General features: G+C 38.7%; 1 protein-coding gene and 1 long non-coding RNA gene across 9 annotated transcripts in view; one reads left to right on the forward strand and one right to left on the reverse strand.

Moving 5' to 3' along the window:
* The window catches only part of LOC127413268 (disks large homolog 3-like), a 154250-nt gene that overhangs the window by 24353 nt on the left and 113495 nt on the right, over positions 1–16402 (reverse strand). For 7 of the 8 annotated variants that reach the window (XM_051650250.1, XM_051650251.1, XM_051650254.1 and 4 more), the window contains 3 exons: positions 15403–15559; positions 10893–10995; positions 615–729 (listed from right to left, as the gene is read on the reverse strand). In XM_051650250.1, the coding sequence (XP_051506210.1) occupies positions 615–729; positions 10893–10995; positions 15403–15559 (375 nt within the window). Of the gene's footprint in view, positions 1–614; positions 730–7686; positions 8127–10892; positions 10996–15402; positions 15560–16402 lie in introns of those variants that run through there. The other variant, XM_051650257.1, reaches the window with a different exon arrangement.
* On the forward strand, positions 9454–15517 carry LOC127413282 (uncharacterized). The gene is made up of 4 exons (XR_007892561.1): positions 9454–10356; positions 10832–10976; positions 11674–11857; positions 15383–15517. It is a non-coding gene; the product is annotated as an uncharacterized LOC127413282 (long non-coding RNA).

The raw sequence follows: 16402 nt of genomic DNA on the forward strand, positions 1-16402 counted from the left end.
TCGAGATCTGAATTGAATCGAGAGCTTGTGAACTGGAATCAAATCGGGAAATCTGGATCAATACCCAGCCCTACATGTCATGCAGAAGGCACCAATTAAAATCCTCATGGCAAGTAGTGTGTGCCTGAAATGCCATAATTATCTCGGCTCAATTTTCTTATCAGACCGATAGCGCACATTAGCAATGCGCATGAACCAAACCTAGAGCACATCTGTTTTGTATTTACTACACATATAATCAGAGCACTAGATAGAATTCATGTGTATCGAGGTCAGAATCTCCGAGACCGCCGAAACACAGTATAATCAGACTTGTGTGTTACGAGTATGTTTAGTACACTATAGATCAGAGCGACTCACATACAAGACATTAGATACTCGTAAACATCTGCGGCTATGTATATAAGAGTGTGCTCGAAAGTGAAACAGTGATTGGTCAGTAGGTCAGTTAAGGTTAAAATGTCTGTTATTTATAGACACGGCCTAATAAAAATGAACAACAATTTGAATTTTACCTGACTGTAATTTCTGCTTGTTAGCTCACTAATACCGTAGACAGTTATGCTTAATTAACCGTGTGTGCATGTGTGAATAAGAGAATATGATGAAGATACCTGACATAGAGTGAGCGTTTCTCACTGGTGCGCAGGGAGCCCGAGCCAGAGCTCATACTGCTGTTCATCATCTGCTCCCTCAAATCGTGTATCTTGGACTCAAAACGACTGTATTCTGAAAAGAGACAACACACACAGTCCGTCAGCAACCCCTATATCTACACTGATATTATGGCCTTTTGTCCAGGTATTATGAAAGGAGGATTGAGCAGTGCAGAGAAGGAAAGCTCAGCAGCTTATTGAGAACTGATTAATGACCTGAAGAACAGATGGATATTAATCATGGATCTGCTTGTGCTATGCGCTAATATTTTCTGCCAGGTAATTAATTATGCATATTAATTAAGTAGAACATGCACTATTCAGTGTAATGGAATGAAAACCTCCAACAAATGTCAGACCCTAATCATTTTTCATAGTGAACAAGGTGTTAATTTCAGGAGCAGCACTGAAGCATGATGTTTGATTGTTCGGGGCTGTCTTAATTAAACGTGTACACCTCTGCTGCAGTGTGTTCGGGCAACTCGCAAGATTAGCAACCAATGCACACATACTAAAACACAAACAACAGAGAAATGCATGGACTATCAAGCATAACACAGAGCCGAGGAAAGAGTATTGTTTTGTTAAACTTGAATGTCAAATACTGTATAGCAGAGGTGTATAGCAACAAAGTACAAATACTTCGTTACTGTACTTAAGTACAGTTTTTCAATATTTGTACTTAACTTGAGTATATTTCTTCTGACTTTTACTTCTCTACATTTTGAAGAGAAAATTGCTACTTCTACTCTGATAAATTCCTCCAGACCTGTTCGTTACTTTTGCAATACAATAACACCAAAAAAAATTATAACAGCTGTGCGTGTAAAAATGCATGCAGAACAGGGATAGTGATATGCTTATTCATTGAAAGAATAATTTGAGTCAAATCTTTAAAATTTGATTCCTTTGTACTGAACAAAAAGATTCAAAAAGCGGTCTGAATTATTTTTTTGTGAATCATGAATCTGAATCAAAATCACAAGCGAAGCGCACGCCAGATTACGTGATCTGCCGTCTGTCTCCTCTGGGGAAGACAAGAAACTGCTCATGTAAGTTTAAATTTGTTTTTTTTATTAATTCATTTGATAAGTTTAACATTATGAAAGCTGTGAAATAATGAAGTTATGTGCAATCAGTCTCCCGCCTTTCCAGGAGAACTGTTCAAATAAAAGTCAATCACATGCGTTCACATTTTACATGTAACCAAGGTGCGATGTGTATGAATAATTACTGTACCAGTGCTCATGAAAGTGTCCAACAATATTTATTTTTATATTTTATGAAGATGGATGAATGGTCTTTGCTTAAGCAAAACTAGTTTTCTGGTGGTTACTAAAGTGTTATATTTGCTTTGTAGCATATTTATGCTACAGTATGTGGTAACTAGGGTTTTCTGGATGGTTGCTAGGGCATGCTATGCAGTTGTCAAGGTGATCTCTTCTGTGTGTTTTGGTGCATTGCTACAGTATGTGGTTGCCAGGTTGTTAATATGCTGTTGCTAAGTTTTTTTCTGTGTTTTTAGCACATTGCTCTGCAGTTGCCAGGGTGTTCTAGGTGGTTGTCAGGCTGTTGCTATGCTGTTGTTAAGTTGTTTACTGTGTTTTTAGTACATTGCTCCGCAGTTGCCAGGATGTTCTGGGTGGTTGCTTATTGGCCCAAATGAATAGAGCCCACCCCCACAAGTCTCTGTTCTGGTCACTAATATGACTCAACTCTCTCCTTCAATGCTCCAATTTTTATGGACTGTGGTGTTCATTTACACTCATAAATATGATCATTCTGATGTGACTTGAATGCACCATTAAAGGGATAGTTTGTTTAAAAATGAAAATTCTCTCAGAATTTTCTCACCCTCATTCGATCAAAGATGTGTGACTTCATTTTTTTTCTTCTGTAGAACACAAACCAAAAAAAAAAGATTTTCAGAAGAATATTGCTGTTATGTAGGTCAATTCAATGTAAGTGAATGGTGGCCAGACCTTTGAAGCTCCAAAAAGCACATAAATGCAACATAAGAGTACTCCATAAGACTCCAGTGGTTTCATCAATGTCTTCTGAACAGATCCAATTGGTTTTGGGTGAGAATAGACCAAAATATAACTCCTTTTTGGACTATAAATCTTGACATTAGCAGTCTCTTTGGTGATCAGGATTTCAAGCTCGATTACACTTCCTATAGTGCCATCTAGGGCTCTGCACATGCATCAAGCACTAGAAAGAGAAATCGAGCTTGAAATCATGATCGTGCCTAGAGATTACAATGGCAAAACATACAGTGAAATTGAGTTACAATTTGGTTTGTTCTCACTCAAAACCAACTGAATTGCTTCAAAGGACATGGATTTAATCACTGTAGTAGTATGGATAACTTTATGCTCCCTTAATGTGCTTTTTGTAGCTTGAAATGTCTGGCCACCATTCACTTGCGTTGAATTGACCTATAGAGCTGAAATGTTCTTCTAAAATCTTTGTATTCTGCAGATGAAAGAAAGTCATACACATCTGGGATGGCATGAGGGTGAGTAAATGATGAGCACCACCAATCAAATAAATTGCCATGGGTTTAATGAACTGTTCAGTAATTTATGCAATTTACTTGTACTTTTGATATTTAAGTACATTTAAAATCAGTTACTTGAATACTTAAGTTGTTTTCTCATGAGCTACTTTAACTTACTTGAGTCAATTTCCAAGAAGGTATTTTTACTTTTACTCAAGTATGACAAATGGATCCTTTATACAACACTGCTGTATAGATAGTCAATAACCAAGACTTTATTAATTTTTTTACTTGCTTTGTAACTTTGAATCTAGCTGTTACAAACAGGTTAACAACATGTTGGAATAACAGGGCAAGGTAAAGTAACCTGACACTACCTGCCTGTAACCAGGGGAACACTCCAGCGGAGAGAAGGAATAAAACAGCTTGACAGACTTGTCCAAAAAACAATCATAACATAACATACAGCAGAATCAGAATGAGCTTTTTTGCCAAGTGTTCTCACATACAAGGATTTTTTTGTTTTGTTTTTGGTGATAGGAGAAACAAGTGCACACAGAACATTACAGTGAGACACAGAATATTAAACAATGTAAGAGTATAAATAGACATACAAATAATAGGACATATAACATAGAATGGCATATGTACATGTGCAAGTGGAAATGTATGTGCAAGGTAGGGTTATGTACAGTTATTGAATTAAATCTGAGTGGATTTACATATGTACATGAGATATGTATTTACATTATTGCACTATGGGAGAGTCCTAAGGCAATTTAATTGTTCATGTGGAAAATGGCCTGAGGGTAAAAACTGTTCTTGTGCCTGGATCATAACATGTATCAGAAGAAACTGCTGAGAAAGACTGCAATATAAGAGTAAGTATGCAAATCACAGACGTTAGCAGCTTCAAAGTCCAATGTTCAATTATTAAAGTATAAAACAGTAACTAATTCATCCCACTAGTCAGACTCTCAACACAGGGATACAACACACATGAGAGACAGAGACAGAGACAGCTGGAGGCTCTCAGCCAATCAGACACAGAGTTCACAACATACAAAGGCTAATAGTAAAGCACAAGATCTCTTAAGTGTGACCCATCACCATAAGATCTAGGGAGAATTTGGACCAGCTCTGCATCTCGTATGTACAGGGCTTTTATTTTTAGGGAGTGGAGATTGGCTGCAGGCTGCCGCTTTGTAAATGCAGTTATATAATATTGCAGCCATGTGTTTACAACAAGAGAACAAACAGCATATACAGACTAGGTTGTGATGAGTTGTACCTTCCTCTCATTGTGTCGCTGACATGCACGTTAGTGCCTCTAATACGTTATATTTACTCTCTTCTGTTCTGCATAGTCCGAGTTAAAATAATGGTTCACCCAATTTACTCACCATCATGTCATCTCAAACTTTATTTTTTCTGCAGAACACAACTGAAGATATTTTAATGGAGATATGTTTCTTTGTGTATACAATGCAAGTGAATGGTGACCACATTTTTTTAAGCTCCATTAAGTACATAAAGGTGCGGTCATATTTACCTTCGCACTGCGAAATTCAGCGGGCGAAATACAATCATCTCAAATGGAAATCCGCGTGATCATGAAATTTGCGCAATGGACTTCTGGTGGCGAAGAATTTCCCCTCGCTGATTTTGCGTGGAATTCGGGTTTGGTGAACAGACAAATTTGCGGCATTGACCAATAGGAAGTTGCTTGGTTTGGCAGTGACATCAGTGTGGGCAGTGCTTCATATACAGTTCCACTGAATATTCACAATGGACAAGGATATTATTTTAGCAGCGAGTTTCTTTTTAACTTGACTTTCCCAGTGTATAAGGTGCAGCATTAAAAAAAGAGAGGCTGCTTTGCAGTTTGTTTTCTGCTGGTTTCACACACCCTCAATGTCCGCTTATGGCATTTCGCCGTTCAAAAGAAAATGTCATTGCACCTTAAAAGAATATTTAGGGTTCAATACAAGTTAAGCTCAATCGACAGCATTTGTGGCATAATACTGTTTACCACAAAAATTTATTTCAACTCGTCCCTCCTTCAAAAAAAAAAAAAAAAAAAAAAAAATCTGGGTTCCAGTGAGGCACTTACAATGGAAGTGAATGGGGCCAATCCTTAAACATAAAAATACTCACTGTTTCAAAAGTTTAGCCACACGAGACAAAAACAATGTGTGTTAACATGATTTTAGTGTGATCAAATTGCTTACTAACCTTTTCTGTGTAAAGTTATAGCCATGACATTTAAACAACTTTACAGCTCAAAGAATACATGAGTTTTAACAAAAGAATCAATGTAAGTGCTTTTTTTTTTAATTATAAGCCTCATGTTTCAGCCTTTAAACACTCCAAAAATTGGCCCCATTCACTTTCATTGTAAGTTCCTCACTGTAACTTTGATTTTTGCTTTTTTTTTTAAAGAAAAGTAGGGACATATTGAAAATTTTTTGTGGTAATCAACACTGTCACAAATGCTGTTGATTGAGCTTAACTTGTATTCAACCCCAAATATTCCTATAAGGAAAGTTCACACTGCCCAACAAATGCCAAAGGACACCAACACTTCTTAAGTCAAATTCTGAAATTGGCTGCTGTATTTAGAATGTAGAGAAACCTATCTGTCATGTTCGCACTGATCCAACAAACACCAATAAACTTGTGTCTTTGCATGTTGTTGTTTGCCTTTGAAGAAGATGCCTGACAAAGAAGAGGTTGCGGATGAAGCCAAACATGCATGATTTAATATATAAATATACCGTATAAGCTTGACTGATTAAATATGTTTAGCATGTATTCAATGAGACATCAGGCTATAACTCCATTCAGGCCTTTCAAGCCTTTTTGGAGCTTGAAAATTTGGTCACCATTCACTTGCATTGTCTGGAAAAACAGATATCATATCTTCATTAAAATATCTTTGTTTGTGTTCCACAGAAGAAAGAAAGTCATATAAGTTTGAGATGACATTAGGGTGAATGATGAGAGAATTATCATTCTTGAGTGAACAATTCCTTTAATGGTGGCTGTGTAGCATCTGACAATGTGGAAAAAGACACTTGGTCGAGAATCAAAAGTGGTCCAAGAAATTGGATTTGGACTCCCAAAGAGCAGGAGATTATAAGTATGTGTCCTTCAGTGTTCGTTACTGCTTACTGTAGGTAAACAACAAAAGACAAATAAATAAAACATCTGTCATTCAGGTGTTACATGTAGCCTACAAGGCCAAATAAGAGAATCGGTTCATCGTGAAAGTTTGTTGTCTGTATTGGACACAAATGCTTCACCAGTTCAAGTTCACTCCTCCACCACGTTAATGCATGACAAGAAGAGTTCAAATTTTAACAGAAGCCAAATAGACTCTGTCTGTTTCTAATGCATATACACACTCAAGCAAGAAGCCGTAATGTCCCTCATAATGCCAGTTCCCATCTAATTCAATAAGCTATTCTGGCACAGATTAATGTGTCACTTCTATTTCTATGTAGACGCAAGAGCCCATGGGAGGGAGAGGCAGTCCATTTATACTTCAGGATCTTCTGACTGAGGAGAGAAGGAATATGGGGGAAGAGCGTGCCGAAACAGATAAACTTACACTGCAACATTCCTGTCATTGCTTACATACACATCATAGAATTAACTATGTGACATTTATGTTTGCGAGAGGAATGTCTTTTCAAAGTCAATAATTGATTTCCTGTCAATCAAATGTGCCAAAGTGTTCAGAGTTTAATTTTTTTACAACTAGTTAACACCATCTTTGACACATGATATTCTCGGTCCAGGCTAGAAAAAAATATTACAACATGTTAAATAGGAATAAGCAGCATCCAGCAGCACAAATTGAATATACATAAGACAAACTAAGGTTTCACTTAATTGTTATGCTGAATTATAAAATGACAGCAATGCTTCACATTTCTTATGGTAAGGTGACTTCCTGAATGTGCCCTTCCCTGCACCTGTCCCATGATGTTGCATTAAACAAACATGATGGCAAAGCGTCAGGCCTCACAGGGCAAAATATTCAACTGAAGTTCAGTTCAAAGGTGAATTACACTACTGTTTATGCTTAATGAAAACATAATTTTGCTTCTGTTAATGTCCCACAGGAAGCGCTAAATTATCTGCTGATGTGTTTTGGCATATTTATGGCTTGAATAAGAAACAGTTTTGCACGAAATACTCGCGAGCAAAGAGTCGCGCGGCATCACAAAACATAAAGGGATAGAAGCAATATTTATGGCATCTGCTCAATGGCTGAACAGCCTAAATAAATTGTTTTCATGATCTCCATGCAACTTTAAACGCACAACCCTCAGCTGAGCATGTAACTTGAGTCACTAGAAATCCATTGAGGACAAATAGCGACGCTTTCCCTTTCAGTACAACATAAGAATATAACACACATTTTCTTGTTGCAAACTTAGTGCAGACTAAGTCACACTTTCTGATAGTTTCCATATTAAACTCTATAAACTCTATGAATGTGAGTTGAGGTGTTCTTACCCGGCGGCGGCTAAAGCGCTGTTCAGTTCTACCTCTTGTTGTCCAACTAACTCCAACGTTTTACAAAGTCACACAATAGAGAATAAGCCAGGAAGTGCTGCACTTTGGCAGCGTGAAGGGAAAAAATAAAGTTTCCTTTAGTTTCGAATCACAATGAAAACTACTTAAATAGTAAAGAGTTTACTGAAAATGTTTCGGTCTGTCCTGATTAGCTCCTCCCATTCCAACAGCGGCACTTCGGCCGAGTTTCATTCGCGCTCGAGACGCGGGGTTTCAATCTGTCCCGCTCACGCGAGCAACTCGCGCTTATTCCATCTCTTCTGTCAGCGAGACTTTCATAGCTATCCGGCAGACGAACGCTTACTCTGTGCCAAAAATAAGCTTTATTCAAGGAGTAAACTCTGCTCTGCGGTCTTCAGTCCATTTAGTTTTTCCCCCTCTTTTACTCTCTCTCTCTCTCTCTCTCTCTCACACACGTTGATCCCTCCCACTTCTGGCATGTTTCATTCCAGTCCTTCTTTCATTCACGCGAGTGAAACTACAATGGTAGTGAGGTGTTTTCTCGTGGATACAGATCAAGTCTTTCTAATTCAACAAACCTGAGCACAGAATGACAAAAATGAGAATGTGCCCCCATGAAAGCGTTAGTTCACCCCCAGAAAAAAATTAAAATTCCCTCATTATTTACTCATCCTCATGCCATCCCAGATGTGTATGACTTTCTTTCTTCTGCTGAACACAAATGAAGATTATTAGAACAATATCTCAGCTCTGTTGTTCCATACAATGCAAGTGAATGTTGACCCGAACTCCAAAAGCTCCAGAAATGGAGACAAAGTCAGCATAAAAGCAGTGGCGAATTCTCAGGGCCAGCAAAGCCTTCATGTCTAATAAATAAATATTTTTTCATTCTTTCATTCTCATTTACCTTTTTGCCTATTTATTTTCAATTGCCTTCCACTCCTAATTCATCTACAAACGAATAGCAAACAACGAATTGTTAACCAATCAGAATTTATTCCTTGATTCTTACAAGTGAAGCATGACGACTGGTCAGGGTTGAGAGGGTTACTTTTGAAATGTATTAAACTACAGATTACAGAATACATGCTGTAAAATGTAATTTGTAACGTATTTTGTTAGATTACTCAAGGTGAGTAACGTATTCTAAATACTTTGAATTACTTCTTCAGCACTGGTAGATTTTTTCACTTGTTTTGACTATAAAAACTCTGCCAGTACAGTAAGACAAAATACACATTAAAAATACTTTCTCTGAAAAACCTAAAAATCTTATGCAGTGTTTTTTCTAAAACAAGGTAAATCAAAATTATATTGTTTTAAGGATTTTTAGATATTTTTACAGGAAAACAATACAAAAATTATTATCAATTATTATCATATGATTTTTGCCCTAATATCAAAGGTGAATTTTCTTGATAACAAAATATGATTGTGCCTGGTAACATGTGCATGTAAAATGGCTATAAACAGCATTTTAGCTTAGCGTAAAGCTGACAATTTACACAAGGTTTATTTATATTTCTTCTGCTCCAAACTTACTTCAAACTTACTTCTCTGTCTGCTCGTATGAATGTAACACATCATAAGAAAGTGTTTCACCACTGTTCAAATGCACTTTGGATCGCATCATTTATATGTATAAATGTTTTCCATCTGAAAGGACTAAATATTAAATGAAACAAATGACAATAAAATGTAAAGTAACCTTTTCAGTAATCAAAATACGTTTGAATGTAACTGTATTCTAATTACCAATGATTTAAATTGTTACTGTAGTGGAATACAGTTACTTATATCTTGTATTTTAAATGCGTAATCCCGTTACATGTATTCCGTTACTCCCCAACTGTGCGACTGGTTCACAAATCGTATGCCCAAAGCAGAGCGTTTTAGCCGAAACAGCTCGTGAGTCTGAGCTCCACCCCGTTAAGCTAACTTTCTACAGAATCCCTCAACATTTCAAGTGAATAGGCATCTAAAGTCAGATTATCAGATTAATCAGCCAATCAGATTGATTTATTAGTTCTAGGTGGGTGTGGTCTTTAGGATATGTCCCAGAGGCCTTCTAGCTGGTCTTGAGTGACGCAATCACGCTTTAAGTGATGTACATAATTTGAAAGCGAAGAGCACAGGATCTAGATGACGAGTCGGCTGTCATCACTGCCGCTATCGCCATTGAGAAAGAAATCCTTATGGATTTAAAAACCCGAGATGTAAACAGGAAAGGAGGGCTGATTTTCACTTCAAGTAAATTGGTAAGTGCTTTTTGTATTGTTATAGCAACATCAGGAGTTTTCTAAGCGTAAATTAGACTGGCTGGAGCATTCATTGTCAGTTTAAGTTTTGAAAAGTAACTGTGTACCCTTATGAAACAAAAATTATTGCATGCAACATTTAGATCGCAAATATTATTAGATAGCTTTTTCCTGGTATTAGACCTTCTTGGTTTTGGCTTTCATGCATGGACGTGTTTTAAAAATGTAAATGAGATGGTTGGTGGAGTTCAGGGCACCCACTTGTCCAGTCTTATGGATTACTTTTATGCCGACTTTGTCTACTTTTTATAGAGCTGAAATGTTCTTCTAAAAATCTTCATTTGTGTTCAGCAGAAGAAAGAAAGTGATTCACATCTGGGATGGCATGAGGGTGAGTAAATGAGAGAATTTTCATTTTTGAGTGAACTATCCCTTTAATTCTACAAAAGCCAGCCAATCGTTGGTCATTGACATTGTCCTAATTTGCAAAAAAGGATTCTTTCTCATAAACCTAGGCGAGGCTAAGTAGTTCACCTTTCTTAAAGGGATACACAGCACAGTATACACTGTGATGAAGTGATTACAGCAAGTAGGCAAGACACAACAGGCATGCATGGGTGTGTGATGAAAGTGAGAGTAGTTTGGGGTCTGTGCAATACTCTCACATAATGCTTCTAGGTAGGCTAGATCTTACAATAATAACAGTTTTGAGAAAAATGAAATTATTTTTACTGCTCCTTTAAAAAATAAATAAAAAGTGCATTTGAAGTAGACTTTGTTACCAGATCTGCCTGCTTACAAAAAACTACCATGCATCCACCAGCTCAAATGTATTCTCATTGTTAATCTCATTCTTTGTCCTCTAGGGAGCACAGTTTCTCTGGCAGTAACAAACATCATGGAATACACATGGAAAGAGCCACCTACCCTCTGGTCTGTACTGGGCAATGATGGTCACTGTCTGTCCAGCCCTTTTCAGTGCAGCAGCAGCTTGCTCATGTGTGGCATTGCGTAGGTTTACTCCATTCACCTGGGACGACACCATAGCAACAAATTAAAACAACAACCCCCACAGGCCATACACTCACACACATTATGTTATGTTAGCTCTTATTTGATTTCTCTTGATATATTTGTATGGTGGGTTCCAAAAGACAGAGACCACAAAAATATATTCTATTCTGCATTTTTCTAAATTGGTATGTTCCCTTTTCGCTGTACTGACAGCACTCAAGCTGGCTTGAACTCCACAAGTTCTTATTTGATTAGTGACCAAGAAATTGTGCAGAATCTTAAAACATTCTTATTCATATCACACCATAAAGTTTCTTTGTTTTAAATTCATCAAAATCCTAAAACTTTATATCAAGGTTTTAATTAGATTTTGCATGTGGTCTTTTGGACCCCACTATATAATGTATTTAAAATGCATATAATCAGAATCAGAATCAGAATCAGCTTTATTGCCAAGTATGCTTACACATACAAGGAATTTGTCTTGGTGACAGGAGCTTCCGGTGTACAACAATACAAAAACAACACAAAAACAGCAGCGAGACATAGATAATAATAAAAAATAAAAAATAATTATACACATACGTACAGACACACACATACACATAGGTAGTGCAAATCTAATACAATCTGTTATGTTCAGTTCAAATACAAATCTGTTATGTACATTGCAAATGTTTTTTTGTTTTTTCAGAGGAATGAAATGGCAGAAGAGGTTGGATGTGTTGGATAAATATAAAAAAGACTAAACTGTGTATTGCACATAGTTATTGCTCAATGGGGCAATTTAACTGTTCATGAGATGGATAGCCTGAGGGAAAAAACTGTTCCTGTGCCAGAGCTCTGAAGCGTCGGCCAGAAGGCAACAGTTCAAAAAGGTAATGGCAGGGTGAGTGGGGTCCAGAGTGATTTTTCCAGCCTTTTTCCGCACTCTGGAAGTGTATAGTTCTTGAAGGGGGGGCAGGGGGCAACCAATAATCCTCTCAGCAGTCAAAACTGTCCTTTGTAGTCTTCTGATGTCTGATTTCATAGCTGAACCAAACCAGACAGTTATTGGAGTGCAGAGGACAGACTCAATGACTGCTGAGTAAAACTGTATCAGTAGCGCCTGTGGCAGGTTGAACTTCCTCAGCTGGCGAAGGAAGTACAACCTCTGCTGGGCCTTTTTCACAGTGGAGTCAATGTGTGACTCCCACTTCAGGTCCTGTGAGATGGTAGTGCCCAGGAACCTGAATGACTCCACTGCTGCCACAGTGCTGTTTAGAATGGTGGGGGGTCAGTGTTGGGGTGTTCCTCCTAAAGTCCACAATAATCTCCACCGTTTTGACTGCACCAGACAGCCAGCTGTTCAACCTCCCTACTGTATGCAGACTCATCGTCATCTCGGATGAGGCCAATGACAGTGGTGTCATCTGCAAACTTCAGGAGCTTGACAGAGGGGTCCTTGGCGATGCAGTCATTGGTGTAGAGGGAGAAGAGTAGTGGGGAGAGCACACATCCCTGGGGGGCACCAGTGCTGACTGTACAGGTGCTAGAAGTGAATTTCCCCTGTCTCACAAGCTGCTGCCTGTCTGTCAGAAAGCTGGTAATCCACTGACAGATAGACATGGGAACAGAGAGTTGGTGTAATTTATTCTGGAGTATAGCTGGGATGATGGTGTTGAAAGCTGAACTGAAGTCCACAAAAAGGATCCTTGCATATATCCCTGGTCTGTCCAGATGTTGCAGGATATGATGCAATCTCAATGTGACTGCATCATCCACAGACCTGTTTGCTCGATAAGCAAATTGAAGGGGATCTAGGAAGGGTCCAGTGATGTTCTTCAGGTTGGCCAACACCAGTCTCTCAAATGATTTCATGACCACAGACGTCAGGGCGACAGGTCTGTAGTCATTAAGTCCTGTGATTTTTGGTTTCTTTGGGACAGGAATAATGATTGAGCGTTTGAAGCAGTATGGGACTTCACACTGCTCCAGTGATCTATTGAAGATCTTTGTGAAGATGGGGGCCAGCTGATTAGCACAGGATCAAAGACACGCTGGTGAGACGCCATCTGGGCCTGAAGCTTTCCTCGTCTTTTGTTTCCGAAAGACCCGGCTTACATCATCTTCACAGATCTTAAGTGCAGGTTGAGTAGCAGGAGGGGGGAGGAGGGGGGGTTGGAGGAGGTGTTGGTGTTTGTGTGAAGTGAAGGTCAGAGTGGGTGTGGGGTGTGAGATTGGGCCTTTCAAATCTGCAGAAGAACACATTCAGGTCGTCAGCCAGTTGTTGGTCCACCACAGGGTTGGGGGTAGGAGTCCTGTAATTTGTGAGTTGTTTCATGCCACTCCACACTGATGCAGGGTCGTTAGCTGAAAACTTGTTTTTCAGCTTCTCAGAGTTTCTTCTTTTAGCCACTCTGATTTCCTTGTTCAGTGTGTTCCTGGCCTGATTGTACAAGACTTTATCCCCACCCCTGTAAGCATCCTCTTTGGCCTGATGAAGCTGCCTGAGCTCTGCTGTAAACCACGGTTTGTCATTGTTGAACTTTAAATAAGTCCTAGTATGAATGCACATATCCTCACAGAAACTGATATATGATGTAACAGTATCTGTGAGCTCGTCCAGGTCTCTGGCTGCAGCCTCAAAAACACTCCAATCAGTGCAGTCAAAGCAGGCTTGTAGTCCCCGCTCTGCTTCATTGGTCCATCTCTTTACAGTCCTTACTACTGGCTTGGTTGATTTTAATTTCTGCCTGTAGGTTGGAAGAAGATGAACCAGACAGTGATCAGAGAGTCCCAAAGCTGCTCTAGGGACAGAGTGATATGCATCCTTTATTGTTGTATAACAATGATCCAGTATATTTCTGTCTCTGGTGTGGCATGTAATGTGCTGTTTGTATCTGGGCAGTTCACGTGTGAGATTTGCTTTGTTAAAATCCCCAAGAATAATAATAACTGAGTCCGGGTATTGTTGTTCTGTGTCTGTGATTTGATCAGCCAGCTGTTGCAACGTGGCATTCAAACACGCATTTGGCCCGATATACACACTCACCAAAATAAACGAGAAAAACTCCCTCTGCGAGTAGAAAGGCTTACAGTTAATAAAGAGCGCTTCCAAATTAGGACAGCACATCCTCTTTAATGTTGTTACATCTGTACACCAACTTTCATTGATGTAAAAGCATGCGATCCGTTCTGAACAGCTGGAAGCCCGGCAGATGTAATGCGCTGTCCGGAATGGCTTCACTCAAGTGAACACTCGGCAGCGCTGTTCGAAATCCGCGCCGACGGAGTATGACCAGAGCTCCTGCTCGTCTCCCTTGCCTGCGTCTCTTGAACAGCAGAGTTGCGCCTCCAACTAAAATGTCCAGCAAAAAGTCTGAATATTCAAAAACCGGGAAAAGATTGTCTGGTATATGCTGTCGAATGTTCAGCAGTTTGTCATATTATATAAAAAATTATGTATATAATGTTTAAGTTGTATGTTTAGAATGTTTATATATTTAAAATTAGAGGAATTCAATAGAAGCTAATCTCAGTCGACGGCACTTGTGGCATAATGTTGATTACCATCAAAAATAATATCGACTCGTCCCTCCTTTTATTTAAAAAGTAAAAATGAAGGTTACAGTGAGGAACAATGGAAGTGAATGGGGCCAATTGTTGGAGTGTTTAATGGCAGAAATGTGATGCTTATAATTTTATAAAAGCTTTTACATTAATTTTTCTGTTGAAACTCATGTATTATTTGAACTGTAAAGTTGTTTAAATTGTCGTTTTTACAGTCATTTTAGGGTTTCTAATGTTATGTCATCATGGCAATGAAGTGGTAAAACTGGATATAACTTTAGACAGAAAAGGTTAGTAAACGATTTTAGCACACTAAAATCATGTTAACATACATATTTTTTTACATCATGTGGCTATACTTTTGAAACAGTGAGTATTTAACTTTTACAGATTGGCCCTATTCACTACCATTGTAAGTGCCTCACTGTTACCTACATTTTTCAAAGAAAAGGAGGGAGTCTAAAAAAAAAAAAATTTTTTTGGAAATCAACATTATGCCACAAATGCCGTCGACTGAGCTTAACTTGTACTGAACCCAGAATATTCCTTTAACATTTATCAGTCCAAGAAATTGTGCAGAATCTTAAAAAAAAAATTCTTATTTATATTACACCAGAAAGTTTCTTTGTTTAACATTTTTCAAAATCCAACAACTTTGTTTATATTAAAGTTTTAATTAGATTTTGCATGTGGTCTCAGTCTTTTGGACCCCACTATCTAATGTATTTAAAATGCATATAGTGTATATAATGAAGTTGACTAAACAGTCATTAAGTTGTATGTTTAGTATGTTTATATATTTTTAATAACATTTATGAGTCTGAGGATATTCTTCCTTCTTTCAACTTGAGTGTCTGGTATAGGTACTGACCGATAGGATGCGGTCTCCTCTCCTCAGCTCGCCGCTCAGGTCGGCTGGCCCACCTGCCAAGATGAAAGATACGAAGATGCCCTCTCCATCCTCCCCACCTACAATGTTGAAACCCAAACCTGTGGAACCCTTGTGTAGCAGGATCTTCCGCGGCTCCCTGCCAAGCAGAACCACAGTGTCAAGGATTAGAATGGACTGGGATCACAGCAGCAATAACAGACAGAAACATTTGTGCATTACAGAGAAATAGTGCATACTAAGGTCAGAAATTAAAAAATGCCATAGGAAGAGACATATTTTTTAATCCCCCTTTTCTCCCCAATTTGGAATGCCTAATTCCCACTACTTACTAGGTCCTCGTAGTGGTGCAGTTACTCACCTCAATCCGGGTGGCGGAGGACAAGTCTCAGTTGCCTCTGCTTCTGAGACAGTCAATCCGCGCATCTTATCACATGACTCGTTGTGCATGACACCGCGGAGACTCACAGCATGTGGAGGCTCATGCTACCTTCCGCGATCCACGCACAACTTACCACGTGCCCCATTGAGAGCGAGAACCACTAATCACGACCACGAGGAGGTTACCCCATGTGACTCTACCCTCCCTAGCAACCAGGCCAATTTGGTTGCTTAGGAGACCTGGCTGGAGTCACTCAGCCACCCTGTATTCGAAGTCGCGACTCCAGGGGAGGTAGTCAGCATCAAGAGACATTTTTTAAATATGGGGGGCAAAAATGCCCCTGGAGTGATCTCAGTTTTTTTAATCACCTATTTTATCACCTATCACCTATTTTTGTTACCTATTCAAGGCCCATCTACTGTAGTTATTGTCCTAGTATGAGTTAAGTGCCTTTGCAGACACCATAGTGACCTATGCAGTAGCTGTCAGATATCTCAGAGGAATGTGTTGTTTAATATGTATATAACATGAAGTAGGGTTTTTTGACACAAACTAAAATCACCTCTTTAAACACTTTTTTTTTTTTGTTTAATTTATTTA

Source organism: Myxocyprinus asiaticus, chromosome 22, assembly GCF_019703515.2.
Source record: "Myxocyprinus asiaticus isolate MX2 ecotype Aquarium Trade chromosome 22, UBuf_Myxa_2, whole genome shotgun sequence".
NCBI lineage: Eukaryota > Metazoa > Chordata > Actinopteri > Cypriniformes > Catostomidae > Myxocyprinus > Myxocyprinus asiaticus.